The sequence below is a fragment of the Balaenoptera acutorostrata genome, chromosome 20 (assembly GCF_949987535.1).
Source record: "Balaenoptera acutorostrata chromosome 20, mBalAcu1.1, whole genome shotgun sequence".
NCBI lineage: Eukaryota > Metazoa > Chordata > Mammalia > Artiodactyla > Balaenopteridae > Balaenoptera > Balaenoptera acutorostrata.
In genome coordinates, this window is record NC_080083.1 from 26,019,968 (window position 1) to 26,037,229 (window position 17,262).

At 36.6% G+C, this 17,262-nt stretch overlaps 1 protein-coding gene across 5 annotated transcripts in view; it reads right to left on the reverse strand.

The window, feature by feature from the left end:
* Window positions 1-17,262, reverse strand: part of RAD51C (RAD51 paralog C) — a 42,011-nt gene that overhangs the window by 16,572 nt on the left and 8,177 nt on the right. For 4 of the 5 annotated variants that reach the window (XM_057536661.1, XM_057536660.1, XM_007190300.2 and 1 more), the window contains exon 5: window positions 4,217-4,348. The exons of the other annotated variant lie outside the window; for it this stretch is intronic. In XM_057536661.1, the coding sequence (XP_057392644.1) occupies window positions 4,217-4,348 (132 nt within the window). The remainder of the gene's footprint in view (window positions 1-4,216; window positions 4,349-17,262) is intronic. 5 annotated transcript variants of the gene reach the window in all.

The window sequence follows — 17,262 nt, forward strand, 5'->3', positions numbered from 1 at the left end:
CTGGGAAGATCCCACATGCCACGGAGCAACTAGGCCAGTGCACCACAACTACTGAGCCCACAACGCCTAGAGCCGGTGCTCCACAACGGGAGAAGCCACCGCAATGAGAAGCCCACGCACAGCAACGCAACTAGAGAAAGTCCGTGCGCAGCAACGAAGACCCAACGCAGTCAAAAATAAATAAATTAATTTTAAAAAAAATAGTGAAGTAATAATCACTTTAAAATTATAAACTTCACTGCTTTAAAAATACTTCTGCTAAAAAAAAAAAAAAAAATACTTCTGCTGCCCAAATGTCCTTCAACAGATGAATAAACAAAATGTGGTCTATCAATAAAATGCAAAATTATTCAGACATAAAAAGGATATAGATACATGCCACGACATGGATGAATCTTGAACACACTATGCTAAGTGAAAGAAGCCAGACATAAAAGACCACATATTGTATGATTCTATTTATATAAAATATCCAAAAAGACAAATCCTAGAGACAGAAAGCAGACTAGTGGTTGTTAGTGGCTGAAGGGAGGGTGCAATGGGGAATGATGGTTAATGGGTAAGGGAGTTCTTTTTGGGGTGATGGAAATGTTCTAAAATTAGATAGCTGTGATGGTTGCACAACTCTGCAAATATACTAAAAAGCACTGAACTATGCTTTAAAAGGGTTAATTTTATGCTATGTTAATTATATCTAATAGAGCTGTTAAATTTTTTTCTGATAATAATCAAATAAATGCATCTCTAAGAGGACTCTCTCCATATCAGTCTGCAAAGACTTAAAAAACTCAAAGTTGGTAAAAAAAGTGGGAAAACAAAAGAATTCTCATGCCTGTTATACACATGAAACTAATATAATATTGTAAATCAAAATATCTCCAAAAAAAGTCTATCTTCTATTTTAGAAAAAAAGTATAATTGGAATCTAATCAAGAGGAAACATCACAGAAACTCAAAATTGTAACTTTTTTTTTTTTTTGCCACGCCATGTGGCATGTGGGATCTTAGTTCCCCAACCAGGGATTGAACCCGTGCCCCTGCACTGGGAGCATGGAGTCTTAACCACTGGATGGCCAGGGAAGTCCCCACAGAAACCCAAAATTAAGAGACAATCTCTAAAATCACTGGCTTCTATTCTTCAAAATACAGCAATGTCACAAAAACAAAGAAAGGGGGCTTCCCTGGTGGCACAGTGGTTGAGAGTCTGCCTGCCAATGCAGGGGACACGGGTTCGAGCCCTGGTCTGGGAGGATCCCACATGCCGCGGAGCAACTGGGCCCATGAGCCACAATTGCTGAGCCTGCGCGTCTGGAGCCTGTGCTCCGCAACAGGAGAGACCGCGATGGTGAGGGGCCCGTGCACCGCGATGAAGAGTGGCCCCCGCTTGCCACAACTAGAGAAAGCCCTTGCACAGAAACGAAGACCCAACACAGCCATAAATAAATAAGTAAAATTAAAAAAAAAAAAAACAAAGAAAGGCAACTAAAGAGATACAACATCTAAAGGCAATATGCGATTCCAGTTGGCAAAAAGAACGGGAAAAATTTGCTGTGAAGGACATCATTGGGATAATTGACAGAACAGGAATATGGATTATATATTAAAGTGCTGTATCAATATTAAATTTCCTACATTTGATAACTATACTGTGGACACATACGAGAATATTCTAGTTCTTAGGAAATACACACTGAATATTATCAGATAAAAGGATATGATATATGCAACTCTTTCCAAAGTGTTCAGAAAAATATATACATAAACTCTGTGTGTGTTTGTGTATGTATAGAAAGAGAGTGGGGAGAGAGAATAAGAATGAAAAAGCAAACCTTGGGAAAGGTTATATGGGAGTTCTTTATACTATTCAAATCAACAAATAAAATTTTATCTTTTCCCCACTGAACTAAAAAAAAAAAAAAAAAGAAAGGATTCCCATTCACTGTTGTAGAGAATATACTTTGGAATCCGCTTTCTGAGGGCAATTTGATAATATATTACAAAAGATTTAAAAATAGAGATATCTCACTGGCTTAATACTTTCAGAAATAACTGGACACACGGACAAAGAAGCATATATCAAGTTGTTGACTCCAGTGTTTTACATGGTGAAACACTGGAGCCAACTTTAAAGACAATCAATAGAGAGAGAGGTGGTTAAAAAACTATGCCACAACCATACAGTAGAATACTATACAGATGTTAAGGTAAGGTACATTTATAAAGTAGTATGTATGGGAAGAGATTCATAGTATATTAAGTGAAAAACAAAAAACTGCTTTGCTTGATTTTAATATGATTTCACTTAAAAAATATGTTTATGTTTGCACAGAATAAGTTTGGAAAAATATATACAACAAACTCAACAATAATCATCTCTGGGTAATAGATAATATAATTGCTTACTTCCTACACTTTCGATTGCTTAAAACTTTTTTTACATCAAGCAAATATAACTTAAAATTGTAAAATGTACTTATTAGCAAAGGTCATACATGCTTCTATAGATGCTAACTGGGAAATTAAAAATCAAGTAAAGAAGAATTTATAAACTAAGAGGAGAAAGTATGCACTCACCCACAAAGTCCTACCTCTAGAAGTAGCTACTGTAAATGTTTTGGTCCTTTCAGATCTTTTTCTTCATATGTATAAATAGAAATGCACATATATAACTTCTATTTTCTTCAAAAATTGGGATCACACTAAATATATTATTATGTAAGTTGAATTTTTTCACTTACTCATATATCTGGATATATCTTCTTCCATGTTAGTGCATGTATATTTACATTACTCTTAAACGCTGCATAGTATTCCATGTTGTTGTTTAGATTACTTTTTTCTTTTTTTGGCTGCGCCGTGCAGCACAGCTTGCAGGATATCAGTTCCCCAATCAGGGACTGAACCCAGGCCATGGCAGTGAAAGCCTGGAATCCTAACCATTAGACCACCAGGGAACTCCCTAGATTACTTTTTTAATCAGAAAAGATGAAGCTATTTCTGTTAAAAAACAAAAACCTAAGGAACTATGCAACCCATTAACCTTGAGTGCCCCCTACTGGGGACTCTTCACTGATATTAACAGAATGCTAAATTACAAATTAATGCCAAGAAATAATTCAAAGACAGGACACTATGTTTTCAGCATATGGCAAAAAAATCTAAAAACTCAAAAGAAAAAATGTATGTTTTGAAATGATTTTAGTGAGGAGTTATTTACAAGTGATGTATTACAGCCTTGTGCAAAGGACTCTAATTGGGGGTAAAGACAAGAAAATCAAGGTAAGCAGTTTGATCTTCTCCCATCTCCCTCCCAGACAAGTGTGTATATTTGCGTCAGTGGTAGGATGAGGTTGCAAAGAGGGAAGTGAGAATAGGCAATAAAAAAAAGTTTTTACCTCACTCCTGTTTTTTGTTTGTTTTTGGTTTTGGTTTTTTTTTGGCCACAACACACAGCATGCAGGATCTCAGTTCCCCGACCAGGAATCGAATTCGCACCCACTGCAGTGGAAGTGCAGAGTCCTAACCACTTGACCACCAGGGAATCCCCTACCTTACTCCTTTTATCTCTTTACTTCTGAACTTATCTTTACGTCTCTCCTCACACTACAAATCTAGAAGCGTTAGCTCCACCTCTAAACATCTAGGTTGTTTACACTATGTAATTTTTCTATCCGTCTGAGTCTGTGATTATACACTATGTAATAATCAAAGACTCAAGAGTAAAAGAAAAATGGGGATGTTGGAAGAGCTTACCTGAAAAACATCAAGTATGTTACAAAGAAAACAATGCAATTATCAAAGATGGCATTTCTTTATCAAAGTCCATTTTTATAATATGGCACCTTGATTATGCTTTTTATTTGCCAGGAAAACTGATATACAACACTTATGACTGGATTTAATATTTTTTATAGAAACCAAACCAAAACAAAACTACATTCAGAACTGTATATCTATATTATTTGCTTTTAGTCAAGCAAATTCTATTTTTGCTATTTCTAGACTTTAACATTTTATTTTTTTACTTTTATTTATTTATTTTTGGCCATGCTGCGTGGCATGCAGGATCTTAGTTCCCTGACCAAGGATCCAATCTGTGCCCCCTACAGTGGAAGCATGAAATCCTAACCACTAGACTGCCAGGGAATTCCCTAGACTTTAACATTTTATATAAACTTGACTTTATAATAAAACTCCCTTTAGTAGTAATACTTACAGCTAATCTGTGGTTATTTGCAAGGCTGATCATTTGCTGCGCTAGGCCATTTAGTAATCGAGTACGAAGGGATAGGTCATCTAGGTCATGACGAAAAGGAAAAGCAATACCGTCCACTATCACTAATCGAACCTAAATAAAGAAGAGATAATGATATTAGGTTTGGTATTTAAAATAAAATAATAAATGGCAACCAAAAAGCAGAGTCCATCACAGAAAAAAAAAAAACAAAAAACCTTAAAATCCAGGGTTCTATTTCCAACTCTCCAAAAGCTTTATTTTGGTCAGGTATAAATCTGTTCAATGCTTTCTGCACTAGTCATCAAAAGTTAAAATGTACTCTGGTTTGATAATTTATCATCTTAAAAAAGTAATTCAACAAAAGAAAAAGGGGCAATTACAATTTTCTTGCAATTTGGCACTACATCCAGTATTTACAGAGGTGTACTGATGAAAAGCACTTTTGAAATCTTAGCAAAACCAATTTTTCAATTAAATGTCAATTTTACCTTCAGGGTTCTTCTTATGTTGAAAAAAAAACAAACGCTCAAATATTAAATTATAAAACCTTTTTCAAAAGCCTAATTTTTGATATACTTTTTCTTCTTAATTTAAAACATACTATAGGGCAACTAACCATTACAGAATCTGTCATAATATAGAGTTCAGGAAGAGGCAGGTTTGTCTTGAATTCTAATCAAGAAAGTTCACTTACAGATGATAAACATTTTCATGACAGTTTCATTTCTAATCTGATCTAAATAATGGCTCCTATGGTGAAGTTAGTGTAATATATAACCTAAGATCCAAGAACAAACAGAATATGGAAACTAATCTGAATGTATACAAACAAAATACTGTAAGATTACATATATTTTTTCTACCTAATAAGGACTAAGCTAAAGAACAAGCTTTTGTGAAGCACTGTCTTAGTAAGACATTTTTATATCTTTTATTCATTCCTTCATTCAACAAATATTTATTGACACCTACTATATGCTAGTCACTGTTCCAGGCATTGGGGAACAAGAAATAAGATCCCTGTTCTCTTGGAGCTTATGTTCTAGTGAAGTAAGGGACAATTAATGTGCAAACAAATATATGAATAAGATAATTTCTTTTTTTTTTACTCAATGAATTACAAGTTTATTATAAAAGGATATAACTCAGTGCCATAGGATCCAGCTATCCCACTCCTGGGCATATATCTGGAGAAAACTATAATTCAAAAGATACATGCACCCCAATGTTCATAGCAGCACTATTTACAGTAGCCAAGACACGGAAGCAATCTAAATGTCCATCAACAGATGAAGGGATAAAGAGGCTGTGGTATATATACACAATGGAATACTACTCAGCCATAAAGACGAATGAAATAATGCCGTGTGCAGCAACATGGATGGACCTACAGATTATCATACTAAGTGAAGTCAGAAAGAGAAACACAAATACATATGATATCACTTACCTGCGGAATCTAAACTATGACACAAGTGAACTTATTTACAAAACAGAAACAGACTCACAGACATAGAAAACAACTTATGGTTACTAAAGAGGAAAGGGGATTGGGGAGGGATAAATTAGGAGTTTGGGATTAGCAGGTACAAACTACTATATATAAAATAGATAAAACAACAAGGTCCTATTGTATAGAACAGGGAACTATATTCAATAGCCTGTGATAAAGTACAATGGAAAAAAATATGAAAAAGAATATGTGTATATATGTATAACCAAATCACTTTGCTGTACACCAGAAACTAACACAACATTGTAAATCAACTACACTTCAATTAAAAAAAAAAAAAAAAAGAAGGATATAACTCAGGAACAGCCAGATGGAAGAGATGCATACAGAAGGTATGGGGAAGGGACACGGAGCTTCCATGTTCTCTCCGAGAGCCATTCTCCTAGCACCCCAACGGGTTCACCAACTCAGAAGCTCTGAATAAGGTAATTTCTGATGATGATAGGAGCAAAAAAGAAACTAAAACTGGGTGAAATGACAAAGAATAAGTAGGTGAAGGGGTAGAGGGAAGCTAACTTAGATGTAAGGAAGGCATCCGTAAGGACTCAATAGAACTGAGTCCTGGATAAGAACCTCTAGGAGGGAAAGACAACCCACGTACAAGGATGAGGAAGGGCAAAGGCCCTAAGACACAAACAAGTTTGGCATGTTTAAAGGGTCAGAAAAAAAGTAGTGAGGGGGAACGGTAGGAAATTACATCAGAAAGAATCAGTGGTGTGCTGAGGCCAAATCCTACAAGCTTCTGAGCCAAATTTTGCTAAATCTTTAGAAATTTTACAAATCCATCATTAAATACAGTCATTAGTAAAATTAAACTATATATATTAAAATATGGATAATACTTAAAACTCATTCATACATTTTACTATTATCTATGATTTTAAGGTTATTTACGTCTATTTTACGTTTATAGTGGAAATATTACATAATGATGTGCATTGTTTCTTCTCTACTCCATGTCCAATGACATCATACATGAAATCAGCCATGATAGGAGTATTTTCTACATGGAAATCAGCAAGCAAATCAGCTACAGATCAGGACTTGATTTGTTTTGCTGGTTGTCTAGACTTTTAATAAAGCGATGGGAAAAAATGTCATGATCAGATTGACCTTAAAAATGTGTTGTGGGAGCCTCCCATAAAGCCTCTTAGATAGCCTCAACCACCAGAGGGCAGACAGCAGAAGCAAGAAAAACTACAATCCTGCAGCCTGTGGACCAAAAACCACAGTTACAAAAAGACAGACAAGATGAAAAGGCAGAGGGCTATGTACCAGATGAAGGAACAAGAAAAAACCCCAGAAAAACAACTAAATGAAGTGGAGATAGGCAACCTTCCAGAAAAAGAATTCAGAATAATGATAGTGAAGATGATCCAGGACCTCGGAATAAGAATGGAGGCAAAGATTGAGAAGATGCAAGAAATGATTAACAGAGACCTAGAAGAATTAAAGAACAAACAAACAGAGATGACCAATACAATAACTGCAATGAAAACTACACTAGAAGGAATCAATAGCAGAATAACTGAGGCAGAAGAACGGATAAGTGGCCTGGAAGACAGAATGGTGGAATTCACTGCTGCGGAACAGAATAAAGAAAAAAGAATGAAAAGAAATGAAGACAGCCTAAGAGACCTCTGGGACAACATTAAACGCAAAAACATTCGCATTATAGGGGTCCCAGAAGGAGAAGAGAGAGAGAAAGGACCAGAGAAAATATTTGAAGAGATTATAGTCGAAAACTTCCCTAACATGGGAAAGGAAATAGCCACCCAAGTCCAGGAAGCGCAGAGAGTCCCATACAGGAAAAACCCAAGGAGAAACACACCGAGACACATAGTAATCAAAGTGGCAAAAATTAAAGACAAAGAAAAATTATTGAAAGCAGCAAGGGAAAAACGACAAATAACATACAAGGGAACTCCCATAAGGTTAACAGCTGATTTCTCAGCAGAAACTCTGCAAGCCAGAAGGCAGTGGCATGATATACTTAAAGTGATGAAAGGGAAGAACCTACAACCAAGATTACTCTACCCGGCAAGGATCTCATTTAGATTTGATGGAGAAATCAAAAGCTTTACAGACAAGCAAAAGCTACGAGAATTCAGCACCACCAAACCAGCTCTACAACAAATGCTAAAGGAACTTCTCTAAGTGGGAAACACAAGAGAAGAAAAGGACCTACAAAAACAAACCCAAAACAATTAAGAAAATGGTCATAGGAACATACATATCGATAATTACCTTAAACGTGAATGGATTAAATGCCCCAACCAAAAGACATAGACTGGCTGAATGGATACAAAAACAAGACCCATATATATGCTGTCTACAAGAGACCCACTTTAGACCTAGGGACACATACAGACTGAAAGTGAGGGGATGGAAAAAGATATTCCATGCAAATGGAAATCAAAAGAAAGCTGGAGTAGCTATACTCATATCAGATAAAATAGACTTTAAAATAAAGAATGTTACAAGAGACAAGGAAGGACACTACATAATGATCAAGGGATCAATCCAAGAAGAAGATATAACAATTATAAATATATATGCACCCAACATAGGAGCACCTCAATACATAAGGCAACTGCTAACAGCTATAAAAGAGGAAATCGACAGTAACACAATAATAGTGGGGGACTTTAACACCTCACTTAACACCAATGGACAGATCATCCAAAATGAAAATGAATAAGGAAACAGAAGCTTTAAATGACACAATAGACCAGTTAGATTTAATTGATATATACAGGACATTCCATCCAAAAACAGCAGATTACACGTTCTTCTCAAGTGCGTATGGAACATTCTCCAGGATAGATCACATCTTGGGTCACAAATCAAGCCTCAGTAAATTTAAGAAAATTGAAATCATATCAAGCATCTTTTCTGACCACAACGCTATGAGATTAGAAATCAATTACAGGGAAAAAAACGTAAAAAACAAACACGTGGAGGCTAAACAATACGTTACTAAGCAACCAAGAGATCACTGAAGAAATCAAAGAGGAAATCAAAAAATACCCAGAGACAAATGACAATGAAAACACGATGATCCAAAACCTATGGGATGCAGCAAAAGCAGTTCTAAGAGGGAAGTTTATAGCTATACAAGCCTACCTAAAGAAACCAGAAAAATCTCAAGTAAACAATCTAACCTTACGCCTAAAGAAACCAGAGAAAGAAGAACAAACAAAACCCAAAGTTAGCAGAAGGAAAGAAATCATAAAGATCAGAGCGGAAATAAATAGAAACAAAGAAAACAATAGCAAAGGTCAATAAAACTAAAAGCTGGTTCTTTGAGAAGATAAACAAAATTGATAAGCCATTAGCCAGACTCATCAAGAAAAAGAGGGAGAGGACTCAAATCAATAAAATCAGAAATGAAAAAGGAGAAGTTACAACAGACACTGCAGAAATACAAAGCATCCTAAGAGACTACTACAAGCAACTTTATGCCAATAAAATGGACAACCTGGAAGAAATGGACAAATTCTTAGAAAGGTATAACCTTCCAAGACTGAACCAGGAAGAAACAGAAAATATGAACAGACCAATCACAAGTAATGAAATTGAAACTGTGATTAAAAATCTTCCAACAAACAAAAGTCCAGGACCAGATGGCTTCACAGGTGAATTCTATCAAACATTTAGAGAAGAGCTAACACCTATCCTTCTCAAACTCTTCCAAAAAATTGCAGAGGAAGGAACACTCCCAAACTCATTCTATGAGGCCACCATCACCCTGATACCAAAACCAGACAAAGACACTACAAAAAAAGAAAATTACAGACCAATATCACTGATGAATATAGATGCAAAAATCCTCAACAAAATACTAGCAAACAGAATCCAACAACACATTAAAAGGATCATACACCACGATCAAGTGGGATTTATCCCAGGGATGCAAGGATTCTTCAATATACGCAAATCAATCAATGTGATACACCATATTAACAAACTGAAGAATAAAAACCATATGATCATCTCAATAGATGCAGAAAAAGCTTTTGACAAAATTCAACACCCATTTATGATAAAAACTCTCCAGAAAGTGGGCGTAGAGGGAACCTACCTCAACATAATAAAGGCCATATATGACAAACCCACAGCAAACATCATTCTCAATGGTGAAAAACTGAAAGCATTTCCTCTAAGATCAGGAACGAGACAAGGATGTCCACTCTCACCACTATTATTCAACATAGTTCTGGAAGTCCTAGCCACGGCAATCAGAGAAGAAAAAGAAATAAAAGGAATACAAATTGGAAAAGAAGAAGTAAAACTGTCACTGCGGATGACATGATACTATACATAGAGAATCCTAAAACTGCCACCAGAAAACTGCTAGAGCTAATGAATGAATATGGTAAAGTTGCAGGATACAAAATGAATGCACAGAAATCTCTTGCATTCCTATACACTAATGATGAAAAATCTGAAAGAGAAATTATGGAAACACTCCCATTTACCATTGCAACAAAAAGAATAAAATACCTAGGAATAAACCTACCTAGGGAGACAAAAGACCTGTATGCAGAAAACTATGAGACACTGATGAAAGAAACTAAAGATGATACCAACAGATGGAGAGATATACCATGTTCTTGGATTGGAAGAATCAACATTGTGAAAATGACTATACTACCCAAAGCAATCTACAGATTCAATGCAATCCCTATCAAATTACCTATGGCATTTTTTACGGAGCTAGAACAAATCATCTTAAAATTTGTATGGAGACACAGAAGACCCCAAATAGCCAAAGCAGTCTTGAGGGAAAAAAATGGAGCTGGAGGAATCAGACTCCCTGACTTCAGACTATACTACAAAGCTACAGTAATCAAGACAATATGGTACTGGCACAAAAACAGAAACATAGATCAATGGAACAAGATAGAAAGCCCAGAGATTAACCCATGCACCTATGGTCAACTAATCTATGACAAAGGAGGCAAAGATATACAATGGAGAAAAGACAGTCTCTTCAATAAGTGGTGCTGGGAAAACTGGACAGCTACATGTAAAAGAATGAAATTAGAATACTCCCTAACACCATACACAAAAATAAACTCAAAATGAAAAAAAAAAAAAAAAAAAAAAAGATGTGTTGTGTTGGGCTTCCCTGGTGGCGCAGTGGTTGAGAATCTGCCTGCTAATGCAGGGGACATAGGTTCAAGCCCTGGTCTGGGAAGGTCCCACATGCCGCGGAGCAACTGAGCCCGTGAGCCACAACTGCTGAGCCTGCGCGTCTGGAGCCTATGCCCCACAGTGGGAGGGGCCGCGATAGTGAGAGGCCCGCACACCGTGATGAAGAGTGGCCCCCGCACCACGATGAAGAGTGGCCCCCGCTTGCCGCACCTGGAGAAGGCCCTCGCACGAAACGAAGACCCAACACAGCTAAAAATAAATAAATAGAGTAGCTATTAATTAAAAAAAAAAAAATGTGTTGTGTCTGTAGAGAACAGACTTGTGGTTGCCAAGGGGGAGGGGGATGAAGGAGGGAAGCATCACTTTGCTGTACCGCAGAAATTAACAAGACATTATAAATCACCAATACTTCAATAAAATTTTTTTAAAGTGTTGTGTCTGTATCCATTACATTGTGAACTACACAAAAAATTGAGGAAATATGCTTCTACTTTTGGAAAATGAATCCAATAACTAGGAATGATCATTAACTCAAATCAAAAGAAGAAAAATACTCCACGGGAAAGCACTATAAAATTGCAAGTTTTGGTCCTAGGGTATTTGCAAGGAGTCCCAAATACCTAGGGCATCCAAGGACCTCTCTGCTCAAACCAGAGGAGCTATACAGCCTAACCTATAATAGAAGAATAGAAGTAGGCTGTTTTCCTCTCCACAGTACAGATTTTACTGAAAGTGGCTGAATTACAAAGATCTGGACGTTCTGTTAAGTGGTAACAGTCACACTCATGGCTTTTCTCCAAGTTTAGGGAGCAAGCTCCTGAAAATGCTCTGATGAGTTTCCTTGGTCTCTCAAAAGGCAGATTATACCGAATGACAGAAAGTCGATGAAGTACAGAGTTTGAGTGGGTGGGTAGAAAAAAACAACCATTGTCAAACAAACAAAAACCAAAAGCCAAGCACTGTCATTCAACTCATAAAAGCTGAAATTAAAAAGTCACCAATGTGGGGCTTCCCTGGTGGCGCAGTGGTTGAGAATCCGCCTGCCAATGCAGGGGACACAGGTTCGAGCCCTGGTCTGGGAGGATCCCACATGCCGCGGAGCAGCTGGGCCCGTGAGCCACAATTACTGAGCCTGCGCGTCTGGAGCCTGTGCTCCGCAACAGAAGAGGCCGCGATGGTGAGGGGCCCGCGCACCGCGATGAAGAGTGGCCCCCGCTTGCCACAACTAGAGAAAGCCCTCGCACAGAAATGAAAACCCAACACAGCCATAAATAAATAAGTAAAATTAAAAAATAAAAATAAAAAAAAAAAAAGTCACCAACGTGGGACTTCCCTTGCAGTCCAGTAGTTAAGACTTCACCTTCCAATGCAGGGGGTGCAGGTTCGATCCCTGGTTGGGAAGCTAAGATCCCATATGCCTCGCGGCCAAAAAACCAAAATATAAAACAGAAGCAATGTTGAAACAAATTCAATAAAGACTTTAAAAGTGGTACATATCAGGGACTTCCCTGGTGGCGCAGTGGTTAAAAATCCGCCTGCCAATGCAGGGGACACGGGTTCGAGCCCTGGTCTGGGAAGATCCCACATGCCGCGGAGCAACTAAGCCTGTGCGCCACAACTACTGAGCCTGTGCTCTAGAGACCCAGAGCCACAACTACTGAGCCCACCTGCCACAACTACTGAAGCCTGCGCATCTAGAGCCTGCACTCTGCAACAAGAGAAGCCACTGCAATGAGAAGCGCACACACCGCAATGAAGAGTAGCCCCCGCTCGCCGCAACTAGAGAAAGCCCGCGTGCAGCAATGAAGACTCAACACAGCCATAAATAATAAAAATCTCTTAAAAAATGAGAAAAGAACCATTTAAATAAATAAATAAAATAAAATAAAATAAAAATGGTCCACATCAAGAAAAAAAATCTTTAAAAAAAAAGTTACCAGCGTGAATTTTTATTTTGGTCGTGCCCTGTGGCTTGTAGGAAACTTAGCTCCCCGACCAGGGATCAAACTCATGCCCACTGCAGTGAAGTGCACAGTCCTAACCACTGGAAGGGAATTCCCTCCAACGTGAATTTTTTAAAATAAAAATTAGGAATCCAAGAGAGTTTTAAACTCTTTATGTTTCAGAAACATTTTGTGTAGTGTAATTCCCTTCTGCCAGCAGTTCTTTCCTTTGTGCAACTAACAAAGAAGAAATTTTGGGTAAATGGACCATGGGATGACTCCATTTGATATTCCTTGTTTTCTTACTATTCACTGACACTAACAGTGGTTTTTTAGAGATATGAGGTCTTTCCCGTATCACAGATAAATTGTTCAGTGTAGAAATATGAAAAAACTGAGGATGTATCAAAATACTGTAATGTCAGCAAAATAACCATATTTTCCATTTTCACAAAATAAGGCTCAATAAAGACCCCATAAAGAAAGAATATAAGAACATAAAAGTTGTGAGAAGCACTTAAGAACATACTTCCTGTCACAACCAGTCACCGAGATTTCTGGTCTCTTTTACCTCTTAGGGAAAAATCCTGATGTAAACAAAATGCAAGAAAATTCTGTAATAGTCAACCTTATGGTCCATATTTTGAGGAAAATACAGAAATTTATTTATTTATGGCCACACCACATGGCTTGTGGGGTTTTAGTTCCCTGACCAGGGATCGAACTCAGGCCCTTGGCAGTGAGAGCACACAGCCCTAACTACTGGACCACCAGGGAATTCCCCAGAAAATAATTTATAACCAGAAATAAATGGTAACTAGAGCTCATCAATGAATTTGGTAAAGTTGCAGGATACATAATTAATACACAGAAATCTGTTGCATTTCTATACACTAACAACAAAAGATCAGAAAGAGAAATTAAGGAAACAATCCCATTTACCTCTGCATCAAAAAGAATAAAATACTTAAGAATAAACCTACCTAAGGAGGCAAAAACAGTACTCTAAAAACTGTAAGACACTAATGAAAGAAATCAAAGATGACACAAACAGATGGAAAGATATACCATGTGCTTAAATTGGGAGAATCAATATTGTCAAAATGACTACACTACCTAAGGTAATCTACAGATTCAATGCAATCCCTATCAAATTACTAATGGCATTTTTCACAGATATAGAACAAAAAAATTTTTAATTTATATGGAAACACAAAACACCCCAAATATCCAAAGCAATCTTGAAAAAGAAAAACGGAGCTGGAGGAATCAGGCTCCCTAACTTCAGGCCCTACTATAAAGCTACAGTAATCAAAACAGTATGGTACTGGCACAAAAACAGAAACAGATCAATATGAAACAGGATAGAAAGCCCAGAGATAAATCCACATACATATGGTCACCTAATCTATGACAAAGGAGGCAAGAATGTACAATGGAGAAAAGACAGTCTCTTCAGTAAGTGGTGCTGGGAAAACTGGACAGCTACATGAAGAAGAATGAACACCATACACAAAAATAAACTCAAAATGGATTAAAGACCTAAATGTAAGGCCAGACACTATAAAACTCTTAGAGAAAAACATAGGCAGAACACTCTTTGACATAAATCGCAGCAAGATCTTTTTTGACCCACTTCCTAGAGTAACGAAAATAAGAACAAAAATAAACAAATGGGACCTAATGAAACTTAAAAGCTTTTGCACAGCAAAGTAAACCGTAAACAAGACAAAAAGACAACCCTCAGAATGGGAGAAAATATTTGCAAATGAAGCAACAGACAAGAGATTAATCTCCACAATTTACAAGCAGCTCATGCAGCTCATTATCAAAAAAACAAACAACCCAATCCAAAAATGGGCAGAAGACCTAAACAGACATTTCTCCAAAGAAGTCATACAGATGGCCAACAAACACATGAAAAGATGCTCAACATAGCTACTTATTAGAGAAATGCAAATCAAAACTACAGTGAGGTATCATCTCACACCAGTCAGAATGGCCATCATCAAAAAATCTACAAACAATAAATGCTGGAGAGGGTGTGGAGAAAAGGGAACACTCCTACACTGTTGGTGGGAATGTAAATTGTTACAGGCACTATGGAGAACAATATGGAGGTTCCTCAAAAAACTAAAAATAGAGCTATCATATGATCCAGCAATTGCACTCCTGGGCATAAATCTGGAGAAAACCAAAATTCGAAAAGATATTTACATGCACCAAATGTTCACTGGAGCAGTATTTACAATAACCAGGACATGGAAGCGACCTAAATGTCCATCAACAGATGAATGGATAAAGATGTGGTACATATATACAATGGAATATTACTCAGCCATAAAAAAGAATCAAATAATGCCATTTGCAGCAACATGAATAGACCTAGAGATTACCATACTGAGTGAAGTAAGCCAGACAGAAAGACAAATATCATATGGTATCACTTATATGTGAAATCTAAAAAATGATACAAACAAACTTATTTACAAAACAGAAACAGACTCACAGACTTAGAAAACAAACTTATGGTTACCAAAGGGGAAAGGTGGGAGGAGAGGGATAAATTAGGAGGTTGGGGAAGAAATAAAGGAAAAAAAGAAATGGTAAAAATTCATCAAATTCCTCAACAACAACAATAACACAGTAAGCTAATCAATTCAGCAAAAAAATACACCTCTGTTGTTTCACTTTCATCATGCTTGTTAACGTAAGCAAAAATATCAACCAGCGTTTATGTTAAAACAGTACCTGTTCATCAGTGATAGGAGCAACTTCTTTGCTGAATTGGACAGCCATCAAGTGCTTATTGGTAGCTTAATTTTGCCAAATAATGGCATAGGTCAGATATGGATAAATAAGTTTAGCAAAATTCAAATTGATGAAAACCTCATACATTGGTGGTGGGAATGTAAAATGGTTCAGAAACTGTGAAAAACAGTTTTGCAAGGCCTCAAAAAGTTAAACATAGAATTACCATATGATCCAGCAATTTTGCTCCTAGGTATATACCCAAAAGCATTAAAAATTGGTACGAAAACAAATACGTGTATACACATTTCATAGCAGCACAATTCACAAAAATCAAGAGATGGAATCAGTCTGAATTTCCATCAACAGAATATTACTCAGCCATAGAAAGGAACGGAGTCTGACACATGCTACAAAGTGGATGAACATTGAACATGTTAATGCTAAGTGGAAAAAAACAGACAATAAAAGTCACATATCATATGATTCCATTCATATGCAATATTGAGAGTAGGTAAAACCATAGAGACAAAAACAGATTGGTGGTTGCCAGGGGCTTTGTAGGGAGGGAGGAATAGGGAGCAACTCCTTAATGGGTACAAGTTTCCTCTTAAGGTGACAAAAACATTTTGGAACGAGATACAGGTAGTAGTTGTACAACATCGTGAATGTACGAACTGCACTGAATTGCCCACTTTAAAATGCTGAATTTTATTATGTGAATTTAACCTCAATAAAAAATCAAATCAACAAAAGCTTTCTGTAAGACTCAACTGGTTATACAGAATTTACAATAAAGAATACTGTACATTTTATTACTTGCAAATTGTGTGCTATACATCCTTTATATAAGCAACTTTATAATAAACTTATGTATGTATATATGTGCATATATTCTTTTCCTGGAAAGTCAGTCATTAAACATTTACCAGCATACCAATGGAGAGATAGGAAGACTCAGATCATAGATATATTTATTCAGTGGTTCTCAAAGGTCAGAAGGCGGTGGGATGACATATTCAAATTGCTGAAAGGAAAAAACTGACAACCAAGAATTGCATAGCTAGCAAAAGTATTCCTCAAAAATGAAGCAGCAATTAAGAGACTGCCAGATAAATAAAAACAAAGTTCATCACTAGTAGACCTATTGTACAAGCATTGCTAAAAAGAGCCCTTCAGGCTGAAATGAAAAGACAGTGGACAGTACAGTAACTCAAATCCACACACAGAAATAAACAGCAGTAAATGTAACTATATAGATAAACCTAAAAAGTCAGCATTAATGTATCTTTAGTTTGTAACACCTTATTTTCTGATACGCTTTAAAAGATAACTGTATAAAATAACTAAAAATCTACGGTAATCGGCACACAACGTATAAAGACATAATGCGTGACAATAACAACATAAAGAGGGTTAAAAGTAGCCATATAGCAGCAAGGTTTTTGTATATTGTTGAAACTAAATAGGTATTAGTTCAAACTATACTGCTATGAATTAAGATGTTAATTGTAATCCCCAGGGCAACTAATAACTAAAAAATGTATAGTAAAAGAAACAAGGGAATCAAAATGGTATACTAGAAAATATCTAATAAAAAAAAAAGGCAGTAATGGAGAAATTGAGAAATAAGGTATAAAACATATAGGAAAAAAAAA